The sequence below is a fragment of the Bubalus bubalis genome, chromosome 3, assembly GCF_019923935.1.
Source record: "Bubalus bubalis isolate 160015118507 breed Murrah chromosome 3, NDDB_SH_1, whole genome shotgun sequence".
NCBI lineage: Eukaryota > Metazoa > Chordata > Mammalia > Artiodactyla > Bovidae > Bubalus > Bubalus bubalis.
In genome coordinates this window covers 40,459,533-40,475,895 of record NC_059159.1, presented here as the reverse complement: position 1 = coordinate 40,475,895, position 16,363 = coordinate 40,459,533, and the positions used below count along the sequence as shown (strand labels likewise).

The following is a 16,363-nucleotide window of genomic DNA, read 5'->3' as shown; positions in this document are numbered from 1 at the left end:
CGAAAAATAAATCACTACCTCTATCTACGCCCAAACATGAAGATTATTTACTGTGCCAAAGATGATGATTTCTTTCAAATCACTGATTCGTTAGTCTTTTGGGGGTGCGAGGCAGGACCGTGCATGGGATTCCTTTGAAGATCTAATGAGAACCATGACTCTCCCAAGAAAAATGCACGACAATTTTACAAACAAACTTCGTAAGGTTCAGACTCAGAAGCCAGGGTAAGAACTCCCTTAAATGTTTTGCTTGGTAGGAAGGATAAAGGGAGATGTGGAGAGTAGGGGAGACAAAAGCAAGAAGCAAATACTACCAGTAGAAAATGGCCCAAATACTTTCAGGTATGTGATGTTTGTATAAGTAAAATGATGAGCGATTGTCTTAGTTTACAGAAATCCATGTGCCACAATTTCTAGAGGTATCTTGGATCTTTCTAATCCTTCCCTGGTAAAATGGGGGATGTCAGCAAGAGTTTGAGGATATCTAAGTTGTAAAATGGACATGAGAACATCACCAATAAGCTGGACTCCAGACAGCTCTGTCTAGGATTTTATTAGACTGCTTTTTTTTCCCCCAATATACCAGTATTGGAAGATTGAGACAAAAAGGCACAAACTCACATTAAATAAACAAGGTAATCTAATCAGGTCTACAAAGTGTATTTTGTAAAAGAAGTAGCACTAGGAACCAACCAAAATAAGTAAGGGAGTCCCAGCAGGGACTGTAAGAGAATTGGGGAAGATATACACGTGCCCACAATACTGACCCTGTCCCCTACGCCTCTCCGCGAGAAGGCCAGAGCCCAGCACCCCTCCTCCCCCAGAGGCACCGCTGCTTCCAACTGGGACTGCGGCCCTGGAAATCTGATTGAAGCAGCTGGTCTGAAGGGGCATGGCACATCCTCAAAGACTACCCTTGGAGCTAAGCCTTGCATCCTAAGCCCCTCTGAATGCTAGTCAGTTCGGGCAGGGTAAGTAAGAAGGGAAGGGAGGTACTTAAAAGGTATCATTGCCCAGCAGCGACACTCTCCACAGGGACAGAACAGACCAGGCTCATCCCTCCTTACGCTGATGTGGACTGGAGCCCCAGATCCAGCTGACCTCTGAATCAGCTCACATGGATGCTGAACTGGGGCAACAGGTGGAGGCGGGTGGAGCTAGAGAAAAGGCCCACAAAGAGCAAGCCCCGCTGCTCCCCAAGTTGGAGTGATATGTATGAATCTCAGAGAAGAACTGAAGGAAGGAGACCAACATCTGCTGACTCTCAAACCACGTAAACAATCGTCTGCTTCCATTATCACTGCTTGTTTCTCCCAGGCTAACGCACATCTGGACTTCACTTAGTTGATGAATGAAAGAAGGGAAAGCTTTAAGCACAAATATAATTACAGCTATTACAGAACTTGTAGGAAAACATTTACATTTTTCTCCAGTAGGAATGCCACTTCAACCTTCCCTGTCAAATGCGACCAGCAGTTGGGCTGCTAATAACCAAATGAATTGCCCCAGATCCATTACTATAGACCCCACAAGGTGCGGACACTAAAAGGAAGGTGTGTTGGGGTATCTCGTGGTCCCAGAGGGGACTTAGTGAAGGCAGGAGCTAACCACGCTGAACCTGTCCCCCCTGCCTTGCCCCAGGGGGGCCACAGGGAAGCAGCCATCAGGAAGTCCCAGGCGTGACACTCCCTTATTGCACTTAGAAATCAGTAAGGCAAAACAAACTGACAAAAACCTAAGGACAGATCATCCCATTCTGCTTCTTGCTCCCCTAACAGAGATTTGGTCTCTCGTTAGCTTGAGTCACTGCACACTCGGCCAACAAACTTCACGAGGCTTGGGAGATGTCAAGTGACACCACGGCTATCTCACAGATTCTCCCACTGGGAAGGCGTACTCCAGCGCTGCCAAGTCACAGGCGAGTAGGAAGCCCTCAGCAGCCTCTGCTCCCCCGCAGGCCTGGGCTTTCACACCAGCCAACTTTGGTAGAATTCGCCACTGCGATCACTCCTGGCTCTTGATTGTCCAGGGCAGAACTCTGCATGGGGGCAGGACAAGCTGAGCTCTTGATCCTTTCCAGCCACTGGAGAGGAGGGGGGAACGTGTTCTGGGAAAAAGCTTTTTGCATGCTTGTTTTGTGCAGCATGAAAAGATCAAGACCCCTTGTGTCCTGACCAGCCTCAGACAGAGGACAGGAATCTAAGAAAGCACAGAGAGGAGGGGGTTATTGCTGAGTGGCAGCACCAGCCCAAAAGGGAAGAAGAGTGTGGACACAGAGCTCCTGGGGATGGTGGGAGCTGGGGGGTGGGCACACTATTAGGTATATATGGGGCAGACTCAATTCTAAGGGCCACGTGGGACAGTCCCCTCCAGGAAGAGTTGACCCGGGCATATTACAGGCTCTGCAGAGATTTAGACAGAGTAGGCAACAGGAGGGCCAAGGAGCCATAGGTATTTCTAAGACGAGTGACCAGCGATGCGATGACTGGAGCAGGGGTTATCTGTTGTTTAATTTTCAAAACAGACTGGCTGGGCCTTGGGTACTTCCATGGTGCCTAGAGCACTCTTAACAGTGGGTTCCTGGGAGCAGAGATCAGAGTTACGAAGCCACACTGATGTTCTGTGCAACTGGGGGGGAAACAAATCTATTTCTGCCTCATCCCCTCTCCCCCTGTGAGCACTCAAAATTGCAAAGACCTGCCCAGGAAGCCAAACACTTCAGTTTATCCCAAGGTTGAAAACAAAGTAAATCGTTTAAATCACCACATCACAAAAGGTAGCTATTTTCAAAGACTAAAAATGTCACTTGGAAATAAAGTGGGGTGGGCAGGGCACACAGAAATGGGTCAAGAACACAATGGTTGAAGAGGGAGGCGCTGTAAATACAGCCGCCTACAACGCCACACATCTCAGAGGGGCAGGTTCCCGCTCACACGGGCTGCATAATACCAGACGGTCTATTTGTTCACAACAGTAAAGGGCATCTAGAATTAGCTACGGTAAGGGGTCAGAGTTGCCTGAAGAATGGGCACAGAAGGCTGCGTCCGGAGATGGCCTGTCACTCGGGAGCGTGGAGCTGCTGGGCCTTCCTGTTGACCACTGGCTTGCAAAACTGGAAGAGAAAGAAAACAGAAACACTAAATCATGGACGGGGGAACTTCAAAAGGAGGAAGTACGCCAGGCGGGGCGGGGGGTGAAGAGGGAGGGGACTGAGGTCCCAGTGGGGACAAGAAGCTGGCGTCGCCACCACCCATCCTGTCCTACCCTTTCATCTCCCAGAAGGTCTCCTCAAGCGTGCGGGGCAGGAAACGCAAGCAGAGGTTCGTGGCACAGCGGCTGAGTCCCGGGCCCCCCAGTGCTAGGCTGCCAGGTTTTATTGGATAACGTTATTTTTTCTCAGAGCCAGATGGGGAGCAGGGCCAGGCCTTTCGTTCCGTGCCTAAGCCCCTCTGAGCTGCTGGAGGAAGAGCAAGTCTAGAGGCTCTGGGAGCTGACGGAAGGATCCTGGGAAGGGATGACCATGTGCAACAAGGGACATCCCAACCTGGTCCTATGGCCTGGGCAGAAATACTCTCCCAGTACCTGAAAGGTGCTGTCTCCGATGGGAACAGTCTGGGATCAGAGGGTACAGAGAGGAAGGAAATGAAGCACCAGACCCAACGAGGACCACTAGGAAAAGCTGTCTGGGCAGCGAATTTTCCAAGGGTGGGGCAGGGAACGGCTCTGGTCCAGGGGGTAAAGGAGCAACCAGAAGACCAGCTTCCACTTGAAATGGCTGCCCTCACGGGAGGAAGAGTAATTAGGTGCAGATAAGCTCTGATTCTCATCCGCTGCCCCCTTCCAGCCCCACGTCCCACCCCCTGCCCCTGTCTCTAGTGGGTCTGTATCCAATCACATGGATCCCTGAAATGTCTTGAAAGCCCTCATCTCCTTCAGTGGAAGCCCGAGAGCTCTCTGTCACCACAACCATCATTACAACTAGAGGGCAGGATGAGGGAAGAGGCGAGGACCCAGACTGATGACTGATTTTGGCGTCTGTGATGCGCTCAGTGAGAAACTTGGTACATACGGTGCAGGAGGGGGAGGAGTGGCTTTAGTCATCCGCCGTCATGCCTTTCACTGGGTCCTTTTGTCTCATCTGCAACAGAAGAAAACAGGAGAAATGCAAGGTGTTTGCTGCTGCTGGAACTCCGCCACAGGCACAAATTCCTCCTCCTCAAGCCTGCCAGCGGATAGGGTAGAGCATGTATTTTGTGCACGAAGCAAATCAGAAGAACTGAATTCTGTGTACACAGGGCCAATGCCACACAATTTATAGCTCTGTCACTGGTCCCACCAGCCATGATTTCTAGTTCTTTCCCCTGCGTCTCAGTGTTGGGGTTTAGTTCTTAAGCTCCTCTCTTTCTTTCATTAATTCAACAAATATTTATGAAGCATCTTTTTTTTGGCAAGGCACAGTTCCCAGCCTGAAGATTCAGCCATGAACCAAAACAGACCAAGTTTCTCCTCAGGGAGCTTACATTCTGGGACAAAGTAAAGGGAAGACAGAGAAACTAGTCCACGTCAGATGGGGCTGCAGGTTGCTGGGATGGAGAATGGCTCAGGGGAGGTGCTGTTTTATGAGCTGCCTGGGGAAGGCCTCTCTGATAAGTGATGTCTAAGCAGAGACCTGAAGGAAGTGAGGCAGGAAATCCTGTGGGTACTCAGGGGCGGTGGTGGGGGGTAGGGGGTGGGGGTGGGGGCACAGCAGGAAACATTTCAGGCAGAGGGAACAGCAATTCCCTTTCCTGGGCTCTGCTTAGAGGCTTCACCTGGGACTTGCATGTTTCCAGGGCAGGTGTGTGTGTATGTGTGTGTGTGTGTGTGTGTGTGTGTGTGCGCGTGCGCACGCAGGTTCCATCCCTGGTTGGGGAGGACCCCACATGCTGTGTGACATGGCCAAAAAAAAAAAAAGAGGCTTTGGCCAGTCTGCCCAGTCAGCCAAGTGGGCACAGGGATGGAGAGTGCAGGTGGCAGAGCTCAGCTTGGCAGAAGTGCGAGGCTGCTGGAGAACAGGACAGGGTCTTCTCTGGGAGCACTGAGTGGTCCCTGTCCCCTGCACCTTTCAACAGCAGTGGACACAACTTCTTGCTGGGAACACCGTGCTGGCGATTGCTCTCAAATCCTTTCCAACTTGAAAATAGATTCTAATTGCAGCATGTCTATAACATGTCTATTATAACTTCCCATTAGACATGTCTTCACTGTCCATGAATTTTCTGCACCAGGTTCAATCTTTACTCATTCAACAACTTTTGAGCCCCTCAGAGCATAGGCGCTGGAATCAGACTGCCTGGATCACATTCTGGCTTCATCACTAAATTGTGACCTTGAACAAGTTACTTCACTGCTCTCTAAGCCTCAATTTCTGTAATAGTAAAAATAGAGATAATAATAGACACTACATATGTCATGGGGTTGTAATGAAGATTAAGATATTCAGGGCGAGTACTTAGCACAGAGGAGTGCTTGGAACGCTGTACATGTTATCAGTCCTGTTATGTCTTTGTTCTAAATAGCACAGCAAACATGCCATGTGTGCACGTAACACTCAAGAAGCTGCACGTTTAAGCTACAGCCTCCTCAGTTGTGCTTTATTCACTAGACTTTCAGCCACATTATTCAGAGACTCTATCTCATCAGTAGTAGCTTCCCACTGGGAAACACCTTTGAATATACTTCCTGCCACATTTCAAACCCATGACCATTGTTTACCGCCCCCTAACTATTATAAATCACTGAGCCCACGTGGAACCTGAACATGAGAAAAACATCCTCCCGGTCCTCCCCAGAGTTTCCCATAGTCACTCCCTACTGATAATGATTACTGTGATTATATCTAAACTCGTAGCTTGGTCTTTCAGGCTCGAGTTTTCTCAAAATCCTTTTCTTTCCTTGGCTGTGCTGAGCCGCTTGTGGGATCTTAGTTCCCTGAGCAGGGACTGAACCCAAAGCCACAGCAGTGACAGCTCTTAGCTCCCTCTTGGAATGCCTCTTCCCTGTAGATTTTGCTCAAAACTCACTTTCCTGAATGGTAGCTTTAAATTTGTATTGCTCCTATAACTTCGGTTATCCATAGTAATTAATAAAGTACTTTATGAGCTTAACAAACTCAAGATTTTTCTTGAGTCAAATTTTTTAAAAGACGGAAGGTTACCCTTGTGATGTGAGGTTGGAATTGGAAGTATTTGTGTGAACATAATACATCAGAGAGAGATAGAAATAGCTACAGATGTTAAAATCCCTCCACGCCATCCTACGAGGAGGTCTGGGATCAGCAGCACCCCAAGACTGATGACCACACCCAGGTAAACAAAGGTAACTTCACCCGGACTGGACAAGAAGGACAGGCAGAATACAAGGAAAAGAACACCAAGCCTGTGACCTTTTGGTCTGAAATACAGATGCTGGATCTAATCGCGCAGAAGCACTGGACTAACCCCAACTGAAACACTGTCTACAAAATGACTAGCCTATCACCTCCACGAATGTCAAGGTCATGGAACTCCCAGAAAACAGAGGCTGCGCCAGACTGAGACTAGGAGGGTGCGCTGGTGGACGCTGTCTTACCCTTTCCTTTGTATTCTTGTCATCTTCATTAAGTTTGAAACTCTTTCAGAAAACAACAACAAAAAAGAAAGTCCTTCAAAATAATTACAAAACCTCCTACCCCACCCCCCAAACCAAAAATGGGAATGTCCCTGGTGGTGCAGTGACTAGGACTCCATGCAGGGGGCCTGGTTCGATCCTTGGTCAGGAAGCTAGATCCCACATGCCACAACTAAAGATCTGGAGTGCCCACAACTTAAGACCCAGCGCAGCCAGCCAAATAAATGAATGTGAAAGAAGACAGAAATGCACTCATTACATGGCTGCTCACTAATGACCATTCATGTACATTTTCAATAATCAAAGAGGCTAAGGTTTAGTATTATGGGAGCAAAGCTCTTTGGGTCTCAAGCAGATACCTATAGACCCTGAGAGCTCACTGCCTGGCTTGCATTTACTAACGCAAAGACAGGTCCTGTTCTCCTATTGCTTGAAATAAGATGCAACTTCCTATCAGGAAACACGATAGCTTCCTTTACTCTCAAAGACAAGGTCCCCCCACAGAGGGTGCACCGAAATAAAAATGCATTATTTCATTCTTACAATGAAATGTTCTAAGAATGCTTATTTCCTGTTTCCAGGGGCCTAAAACGAGAGATTTTATCTAATGTTTATAGTGTTCCTCGGATCAAGCCATCACCGGCTATCTATGCACATACAGTCGAGGAACACAAAAACAGAAGCTCCGGTCCTGGATGATTTCTTTTTAGCAGGGCTTTGCTCTAGGCAATGAGGCCAGGGGCTGGAAGAAAGGGACTTTAATTCATCTACTTATTTTTATTTATTTATTTGGTCTTCTTCTTCTTTTTTAAAAAATTTTTCTGCATCTTTTGAAAATTGCTTTTCCTGTAAGTATGAAATACAACCTTTGACTTAAAGGAACTTGTAAAAGTATCAGTGTCAATTTCCTGGGTGTGATATCATACTATCATTTTGTAAGATGTAGTCACTGGGAGAAACAGATCTCCTCTCTGTTTTATTTCTTACCCCTGCATGTGAATCTCACAATCATCTCAAAATAAAAAATTCAGTAAAAAAATTAAGCTAGAAGGAAATCTAAAAAAGAGGGGATATATGTACATACAGCCGATTTACTCTGCTGTACAGCAGAGACTAACACAACACTGTGAAGCAATTATACTCCAACAAAAATTAAGTAAAAAATTAAGCCAGTAAAAAAAAATCATTTATGACACTGAATAGTAACCACAAACCTGTTCTGAAAGCACATAAATACAAGGCAAATGCGGGACTGGACTTCTTTAGAAACCTACTCAATAAACAGGTTCAGCCTTTTGGGGGAGAAATCTGGCAATAAGTAACAAGAATGTTAAATCCTCTAATTCTACTTGTAGGAATTTATTCTAAGTAAATAATCCTAATTACCCAAACAATGGAGTGCATAGAAATTTCTCATCATGGCATTATTTATAAACAATGAAAACCTGCAAACAACATGAAGGAAAATCCAACACGGGCCAGAGAGTACAGAGCAAGATGCAGCTACGTGAGAAACGTGCATGTGGAGGGACTTTTCTCCTGGTTTGAATGCTGTTAGAGGGTTTAGAGAAGAGTGAGAGGACCACCCAGGCTCGTGCAGCACCATCAGAACCAAGTGTCTAAGAATTCTTAAAACGTTTACAGTGGTTGTTTTTAAATAGACTACAAGTGATTTTTTTCTATTTTTTTACTTTCCTAAAAACTGTTTAATGCTTATACATTACCTTAATATCAAAAAATTTAAATATTTATAAAGAAAATAAAGCTGCTCCCCTATTTCAAGATGCTGGTCAATGTTTCAGGTGGTCTGCTCTGGGGTCAATCGCTGCTGGGCAGGGTGGAGGGAATTAAGACTCCAAGGACAGCATCAGCCTCAGAAGACAGGGATCCCTCGGCCTCAGAAGAACTCGCTCTGCCCTCTGCAGGCACTACGGGAATCTCAGATACAATCTTCCACAGCCCAGCACAAGAACCAGGCACTGAATGTTTTAATCTGAAGACCCTTGTCTATCACAATCCCAAACAGGGAACTCTGGGATGTAGTATCATGCCAGGCACTTCATTGCACAGGGATGTTTAGGTAATTGATAGGTAATAGGTCCAGTGTTTAAGACTTAAAATCTAGAAGTAATGGTGAATCATCAGTCAAAAAGCCAAAGGACGGAGCAAAGGCCCTCTTCATCCATACTAAAGTGATGAGAAAGAGACAGGCACATTCAGACTCAAGCAAATGGAAAGGGAGATTGTCTACAGAGACGCTCAGAGACAAGCCCGCCAAGTGAGCCCACAGAGCAAAGAGTGCCACGAAGCCTCTGAGCTCCATCCCAAAGTACAAAGTCCAGAAGGGATGGGCAATGGAGGGATCAGAGGAGCCAAAGAGAGAGGAAGACCCATGGGGGAAGACGAGGACGAAAATGCTGCAGGATCTTCCATCATGTGTTCTTTGCTGTTTTTCAGCAAATGTTCTACAGAGTCCTGTAAACAGGGAAACAAGTTTTTGTTTTTGTTTTTTTTTACAATTTTTAAAATGAGTCCTCTTCTCCCTATCTCATTATCTCGAGTTAATGACCAAGGTCCAGGAGGTACCTGCTCTCTGAACTAGAAGGTATCCTTAACTTCTCTGCAAAGAATACCCAGGGCACAGGTAGCCGAGAGGATGTCGTGACAGGGCGTGTCAGATGTCAGCTTACCACACGTGACAGGCACATGGAAGACCTCATAAATGTCAGCTTCTATTAATAATAAAGTATGTTACTGTGCGGGAATTCCTTGGCAGTCCAGTGGTTAGGACTTGGTACTCTCATTGCCGTGGCCCTGGGTTCAATCCCTGGACAGGGAACTAAGATCCCGTAAGCCACAGAAAAGCAACTTATTGCAAATCAACTATATACTTCAATTAAAAAATATGGATAGATACATATGTTTATGACTTCCATGTTCATAAGACACGGAGTTCCCCATTACAGGAGGTGCTCAAGCACAAGCTAAGGGGAAAGGGCAGAGAAGACTTGAGCACTGGCCACATATTTAGACTAAATGACCTTTAAGGTACTGTCTTCCACTTTTGAGGTTATGCATTTCTTAAGAACAGGACAGGAGAGGAGGGAGGGGAGAGAGGGAGAGCCACTGCTCCCTCACAGGCACACATTTCCTGACATTTTTGTTTTTAGGGCAAAGGCCTAATCTCTTGATCCCTTGTTTCTCAAATCCTTGAGCCTCATCCAAGAATGGCGGGTTCACCTCCCAGAGGACAAGAGTTATGGCAGGGGTGACTGTGGCCTTATAGTGACCTCTTGTAACTCACAAAACAACCCACTCACACCAGACTGCTATGCCTTGGTTTAAAGAATAACAGTCATAATTTCTATCACAAACTTGCAGTTAATCATGGCAGGCTGGATGCAGTACAAGCATTTACTGCTATTTCTCCTCCAAAGCTTAGCATGATGACAGTAAAGGAATTAAAAAAAAGAAAGAAAAAAAGATGGAAAGATGGAAAACTACAAAGACAACAAGAACAGAGGAGGAGACAACAGCAGGTAAGAGATGGAAACAGCATTCTGGAAGACGAGAGGAGGACGGAGGAGCAGTGACTAATCTGCAGAGCAGCAGGAGCTGCGGGTGAGGAGGGCAGCTGAGAGGGAGCGGACCCACTACTGCCGCAGGTTCTCCAGAAGCTTGGCAACCAGCAGCACCAGGCGCCTCTACGTGGAGGGAGTGCGGCTGGGGTGAGAAACGGGTGACTTCTTTGCAAGTGGAAATAAAGAAGAGTATGGCTCTGGCGTGTCCTGGTGTTCACTCCCCTGGTTCTCAGTCTGCCCCCAGGACCTTTCCCTAGATCAGCTCCCAAGATGCTGGCCTTGACCAGCCCCATGAAAAAAGGCTGGGGTGTCGTCTTGAAGCAAAATGGGCAGCCCGAGAAAAACAGACTCAGGAGCCTGAAGTGGGAAGTCCCAGTGGAACCATCTGACTACCCTTCAGTAAGCCCAGCCACTGATTCAGAACTTGGGTGAACTCTGGGAGATGGTGAGGGACAGGAAGGCCTGGCGTGCTGCAGTCCTTGGGGTCGCAAAGAGTTAGACACAACCGAGCGACTGAACAATAACAACAATTGATTCAGAGAGCTTCATCCACTTTTTGGAGCTTCACTCTTCACTGTGAATGGACAGCCCAGGACCCCGTCATTGGAGGGAAGCCCCTAAGAGGAAACACAAAGTCCAACGGGAAGAGGAGCTCAGTGGAAACAATGTTCAGGGGGAAGAGAGACCTCAAAACCAAACGCAAGAACCAAACCCCATGCTTCAGAAAAGGAAACTGATGCCAAGAACAGAACAAGAAGTGCTTAAGAATGTCTTAAATTCAATAGAGGAGACAAAAGTTAACATCAGAAAACCTCTCCTAGAAAGCATACAAAAAAGGAGACAAAAAATAAGAAAATCAGAAGGTCAATTCATGATGTCCAACTTCTAACAACAACAACAGAAAATTCCAGAAAGAGAACAAAGGGGACAGAAGGGAGAAAATCATGAAACAGGGGACACAGAAACATTTTCCAGAACTGAAGAGATCTTCAGATTAAAGTGTCTATCGAGTGGGAGCAAAATGAATGAGAATGAACCAGCCTCAGCTACTGATATTGTGGCAACCAGCCCAACCACCCACCACCGTGAGACTCAAAGACACAACTTAATGATACAGACACAAACTAAGCTAACAACGAGGGGCGCGTTTACTAACTTCCTAAGAAAACCAGCAAAGTATCCACGGAAGAGATGAAAACCAGAGGAGAGGACAGGGTTCAGATATATATGTATATGTATGGCTGAGTCCCTTCACTGTTCACCTGAAGTTATCACAGTATGTATTAACTGGCTGTACCCCAATACTAGAGAAGGAAATGGCAACCTACTCCAGTATTTTTGCCTGGAAAATTCCATAGACAGGAGAGGCTGGCGGGATACAGTCCATGTAGTCGCAGAGTTCGACATGACTGAGCTAATGTATGTATACCCCAACACAAAAAATTCAAAAAAAAAAGGATTGCAAGGGGCTACTTCTGGGGCCGCAACCTTGGGGATAGGGCAGAAGAAGCCAGTGTCTTCCTCCTAAGTGTGGGATACTACCTGAGTTCAAGCCTATGAAAATACTGGGCTGACGGTACTGACTGCGGCAACAGTTTCACGGCCGTCTGTTTATCTGCAAACTCCGCAAGATGTGCACGTTCAACAGGGGCGGCTCTCTGTATGTCAGACCTCAGTGAAGTGGCTTTTTTAAAAATGGAAAAAAAAAAACCCTCTGAAAATAAAACTGTGATAGAAGCATTTTTAGAAAGAGGAAAACTAAGAAAGGAGAGCGACACGTGAGCCGGAAGCGCAGTCAGCACCAGGCTCCACGCCGCCAACGGGGCCAGAGCACGCCCCCGTGGCTCTGCTTGCTTTCCCACCGCCAACTGTTTAAACAAGTCCAGTTCCGAGGAGGGATTTCTGCATCTGCAGTTATCTTGGACAATACAGATCATCCAAACTTTTGGCACAATTATGCACAGAATGGAGAAACAAAGACGAGGGCCGGGGACTGAAGGAGAACTCTGAGGACGAGTGCCCGCGAGCTGCGGACCTGAGGGAGGCAGCTCAGCAGATCCCCTGGACAGCCTGCCCAGAATTCAACCCCAAGAGTCTTATACTCTTTAGATCCCAAGAGTTTTTAAACGTTGGCTGTTGGCCAACGTTTCCATGACCCTGGGGTATGCTGGCCTGCTTGGCAGCAACAGGCAACTGGCGCTGCAGACTAAAACCTCAGAGGCTCTGTCCCTGTTCCTCCATTTGGTAACTTGTTTCTTTTTTTTTTGGTCAGGACTCAGGTGACCACAAGATTCAAGGCTTCTCTCTTACACTGTTAGAATCGCCAGAGCTCTGGACATTAAAACCTACCGCTTCCTGAAGATCTTTAGCAGAAGCAGGACTTGTGTCCAAAATCCTGCCACTTCCCTGGAACTGTAGCTGAATGAATAACTTAAACATCTGCCTTCAACAGGAACTCACTCAGCAAACCGCTGCAACCAGTGAGTCAGCCCGGAAGTGTCATCCTGGAGGGTAGAATCCATTCCCCACGAGGCTCCCCCTCCAAGGAAGAACACGTGGGCCCACTTTCCACCAAGACCAGCACAGCGCAGCGGGAACACCAGTGTAGTGGGGGGTACCTTGGACCTGGGCCTGCGTCTCACCTGAGGGCCCGCCAGAGAGCCAGGCACGGCTGTGCAAAGCTCTGCCTGGCAGACACCCAGGCTCCGTGCCAACCCTCCCAGGGCAAGGAGGGAGAGATGGATGGCAATTCCTATGAAACAGAGCTTCCTGCCTCATTTTTAGCCCCAAGAGGCAGGAGGGAGACCCCGATGGCATGTAGAGGGAGGAGAAGCGGCCGAGTGACTGAGTTGCTACGGCTCCTCCTCCCTTGACTGTGTCACCTGCAGGCTGTGTGACCCTGGGCCCGGCCTTGAACTCTCAGCGCCTCTACCTCCTCACCTGAGTGTGGGGAAACAGCGGCACCCCCTCACAGGGGTTTGAGAACCACAGGAGATGGGCCGAGACCTGGAGAAGCCCTCCAAATGATGCCTCACACTGGTGGGCACCTGAGTGCTATCTACTAACAGTCTCCTCAGAGGGAGTCTTGCAGGCAAGCAGCCCCAAATTCCTCAAAGGAGGCAAGAGGGGTGCTAGGTCTTCAGGCTCCCATGGAGCAGCAGATAGCTATCCTTCTGGGAACCATGCCAAGCCAGAAAGAAAAAAAAAAAAAGGCGGGGGCAAAGGCTCCAAACTCTAAAATAGCTCTAACACTGTTAAAAAGGGGTTGCGGTGTGTGTTCCGCCACTGTCCTCTGTGGGTTATGTGCATGCTATTCGTGGACCAGCCCAGCCTGCCTCCGCCTCCCGGGGCCACCTCCGCCTCTGCAGCCCAGCACGGCTCCCCACCCGGCTTTGGAGGACCGTTGCGGCAACTGCATTACTCACTTGGCATTCAGCACAGCCCGCCATATCTGTCTCTCTGGATATGCCAAGACCTCGACTAGACTGCAAGTTCAAGAGCACAGGCTGCTTTCTTCCTTGTAGTTCCCATATCGCCTGGCATTAGACCTTACCCACAGTGGACGCTGACATGTTCCTAGAACCACAGGACGGTGCCCTTAGTGAGCTGCCCCGGCACGACAGTCTCCTAGCGGACAGCCCCGGAGTCTCCTCGGGCCTCCCACGTACCTCATCCAGCTGTCTCTTCGTCTCGTCTTCCATCCTTCGAATGTCGTCCATCGTCAGGTCGACCCACTTGTCCAGCCAACAGAACAGCTGCCGGTGGAAGTTTGTAAACAGACGCCTCTCTTGCTATAAAAAGGAGGGACCCAAGTTAGAACCGGAAGGTGTGGGCCGCTGCGGCAGCCCTCTTGCCCACGCCCTCCACGCCAGCACCCACACTGTACTGAGAAGGTTGGGGGGGGAATTGTAGGTACCCTACTGGCTGATCTGGATAGGTCCTCCAATCCCTCAGGTCCATGACCCTTGCCTCCACATTTCTGATGGGTATGGCCTCAAGTCAGACAAGCCCCCGGGGAGAGGGTGGTGCCTAGCTTGCCCCAAGGCTCTGTGCCCAAGACAGGCAATCCATGAGCCAAGATCCCAAAATGACTGTGCCAAGTTTCCTCCTTGTCTCTGGAGCCTCGAGACCAGGTTAAAACTGGCCAGCAGCAGGGGGAGTCCCTGGCAACCTAGTGGTCAGGACTCTGTGCTTCAACTGCCAAGGGCTTGGGTTCGATCCCTGGTCAGGGAACTAAGATCACGTGTGCTGCGTGGCATGGCCAAAAATAAGTAAATAAAACTGGCCAGCAGCTATGAAATGTTGCTCAATTTTACCAGACTCTCACACATCAGAGAGAAGGCTACAGCAACTTCTTAGGTGCCACTGGGGCAAGTTACTCAGTTTTCCTGGGTCTCCCATTTACACGTTATTACTTTTGTCTGATATTCTGTTAAAAAAAAAAAAGCCTTAGATTTGTCTAGTTCAGTAACTCAGGGTACTGGAGAATTTGGTCCATAGTACTTTTTGCCTTTTGATGTCAAGCAAAGATCCTGAGTTTTATTTGCCATTTAATCATAACAAGCCCCCTCCTGTTTCCTTCTTTTGCCTCAGTTTCCTTCCCATTTGCATGTGGTACCCCTGGATGAACAGCATTAAACTCTAAGAGTCTGGTGCAAGGGGAAGTGGGGGTCTGGGAAATCAGACCTATATCCTGAGGCTGGTCACTCTAGGATACAAGCCACATGGGTTGTATGATCTTCTCTTGGGCAAAACACCCCCCACCAACACACTGGAAGGCCTCCCACCCTGGTCACTTACCTTATGTATAAAGTTTTCCACTTTGTTCTGCAGGCCCCACCACTTGAACTTGACAGTAACCAGTTTGTATGCACACATGTATGGGCAGTCTTTCTGATTTACAAGTTCTTGCTGTATTAGAAACACACCCACAGGCAGACACATAACTAAGAGAGCTGACCTCTGGCTCTCCCTTTGCGCCCCCCGCCCTGTCCCAGTTCCCCACCTCCAGGAGGGAGGCCCAACCACACTGGCCCCAGCACCCCCTGGTGGTAAGAGTGTGAATTGCACCTTCCAATTGGGGCCCAAGGGTCCTCGGCCTGTTTTGATAGACTTAAATTTTGCTGGGTCCTCTTCTGCCTTGTAATCCTGTCAGAAGTTGGGGGTGGGGGAGGGGGGTGGGTAGGGAAGAGAGAGGGAGAGAGAAAGAGATCAGATTTTCCACCACAGTACAGTTCAAACCATTCTTGATGCTTTTGGCGCAAAGAAACATGGGAAAGTCTGTAAACAAGATATAGAACTGTTTACATTTGCCTCTGAGGAGAGCTCTCTGTGATTTTGTCTGCCAGGGCTTGTTTTCAGTTTTACCAGACTGTGTGAGCAGGCCTGGATTTCCACTGTTTAAGATGGGGATTTGAAACCTGGAGTGAACATCCAGAGCACCAGGGAAGGTGTTTTCAAAATACAGTTGACCCTTGAGCAACGCAGGGTAATTTTAAAGAACAGGTAATTCTAAAACAGCAGCTGGAGCTGAGAACAACCAGCCAGTCATTTCTGAAATCTTCCAGTCCCACCTCTCTCTGGCTTGTTCTGTTTTGTTTTTAAACTGCCTTGTTTTAATAAAATCACTACTGGAAATGTTCGATGTATTGACTTTATCCTCTTGTGTACTGCTGTCAATCTCCCTTCACTGATTTAAAATGCAGTCAATGCTGTGTGTTAATTAACAGTAACAAAAGTTTACTCTTGGGCTGTTTCTCTGCATTAACTAATGTGGGCAAGGGAAAAACCAAACTCCTTATAGCATCTGCTTATCAAAAATAACAAAGATATCCAATCACATGCATACACATACAGTGGTGAAGCACCTTCCAAAGTGAAGGAGATTACTTATTAAACCTTCCCTACCTCTGCTTCTCTCCACTCACACAAAACAACCAGAATTGACAAAACACTCAAAGGGCCATACTCTCGGCTAGTGTTTCTGTCTGAGAACTATCGGGGGATGTTCAGTTTGAGGTATATAGATGCACACTTAGGATCTATTCACGTTGCTATATATGTTATACTTCAATGAAAAGTTTTTGTTTTTTTGTTTTTGTTTTAAATCCACTAATCTTTTGAGGATAGGAGTG

At 47.7% G+C, this 16,363-nt stretch overlaps 1 protein-coding gene across 1 annotated transcript in view; it reads right to left on the bottom strand.

Annotated features, from left to right (window-relative positions):
* Positions 1-538: 538 nt before the first annotated feature.
* The window catches only part of PITPNA (phosphatidylinositol transfer protein alpha), a 35,669-nt gene continuing 19,844 nt past the window's right edge, over positions 539-16,363 (bottom strand). The window contains exons 8-12 of the mRNA XM_025280896.3: positions 15,300-15,377; positions 15,030-15,140; positions 13,898-14,020; positions 4,070-4,138; positions 539-3,112 (exon numbers count right to left, since the gene is read on the bottom strand). Coding sequence (XP_025136681.1) covers positions 4,094-4,138; positions 13,898-14,020; positions 15,030-15,140; positions 15,300-15,377 — 357 coding nt within the window. The 3' untranslated portion in view covers positions 539-3,112; positions 4,070-4,093. The remainder of the gene's footprint in view (positions 3,113-4,069; positions 4,139-13,897; positions 14,021-15,029; positions 15,141-15,299; positions 15,378-16,363) is intronic.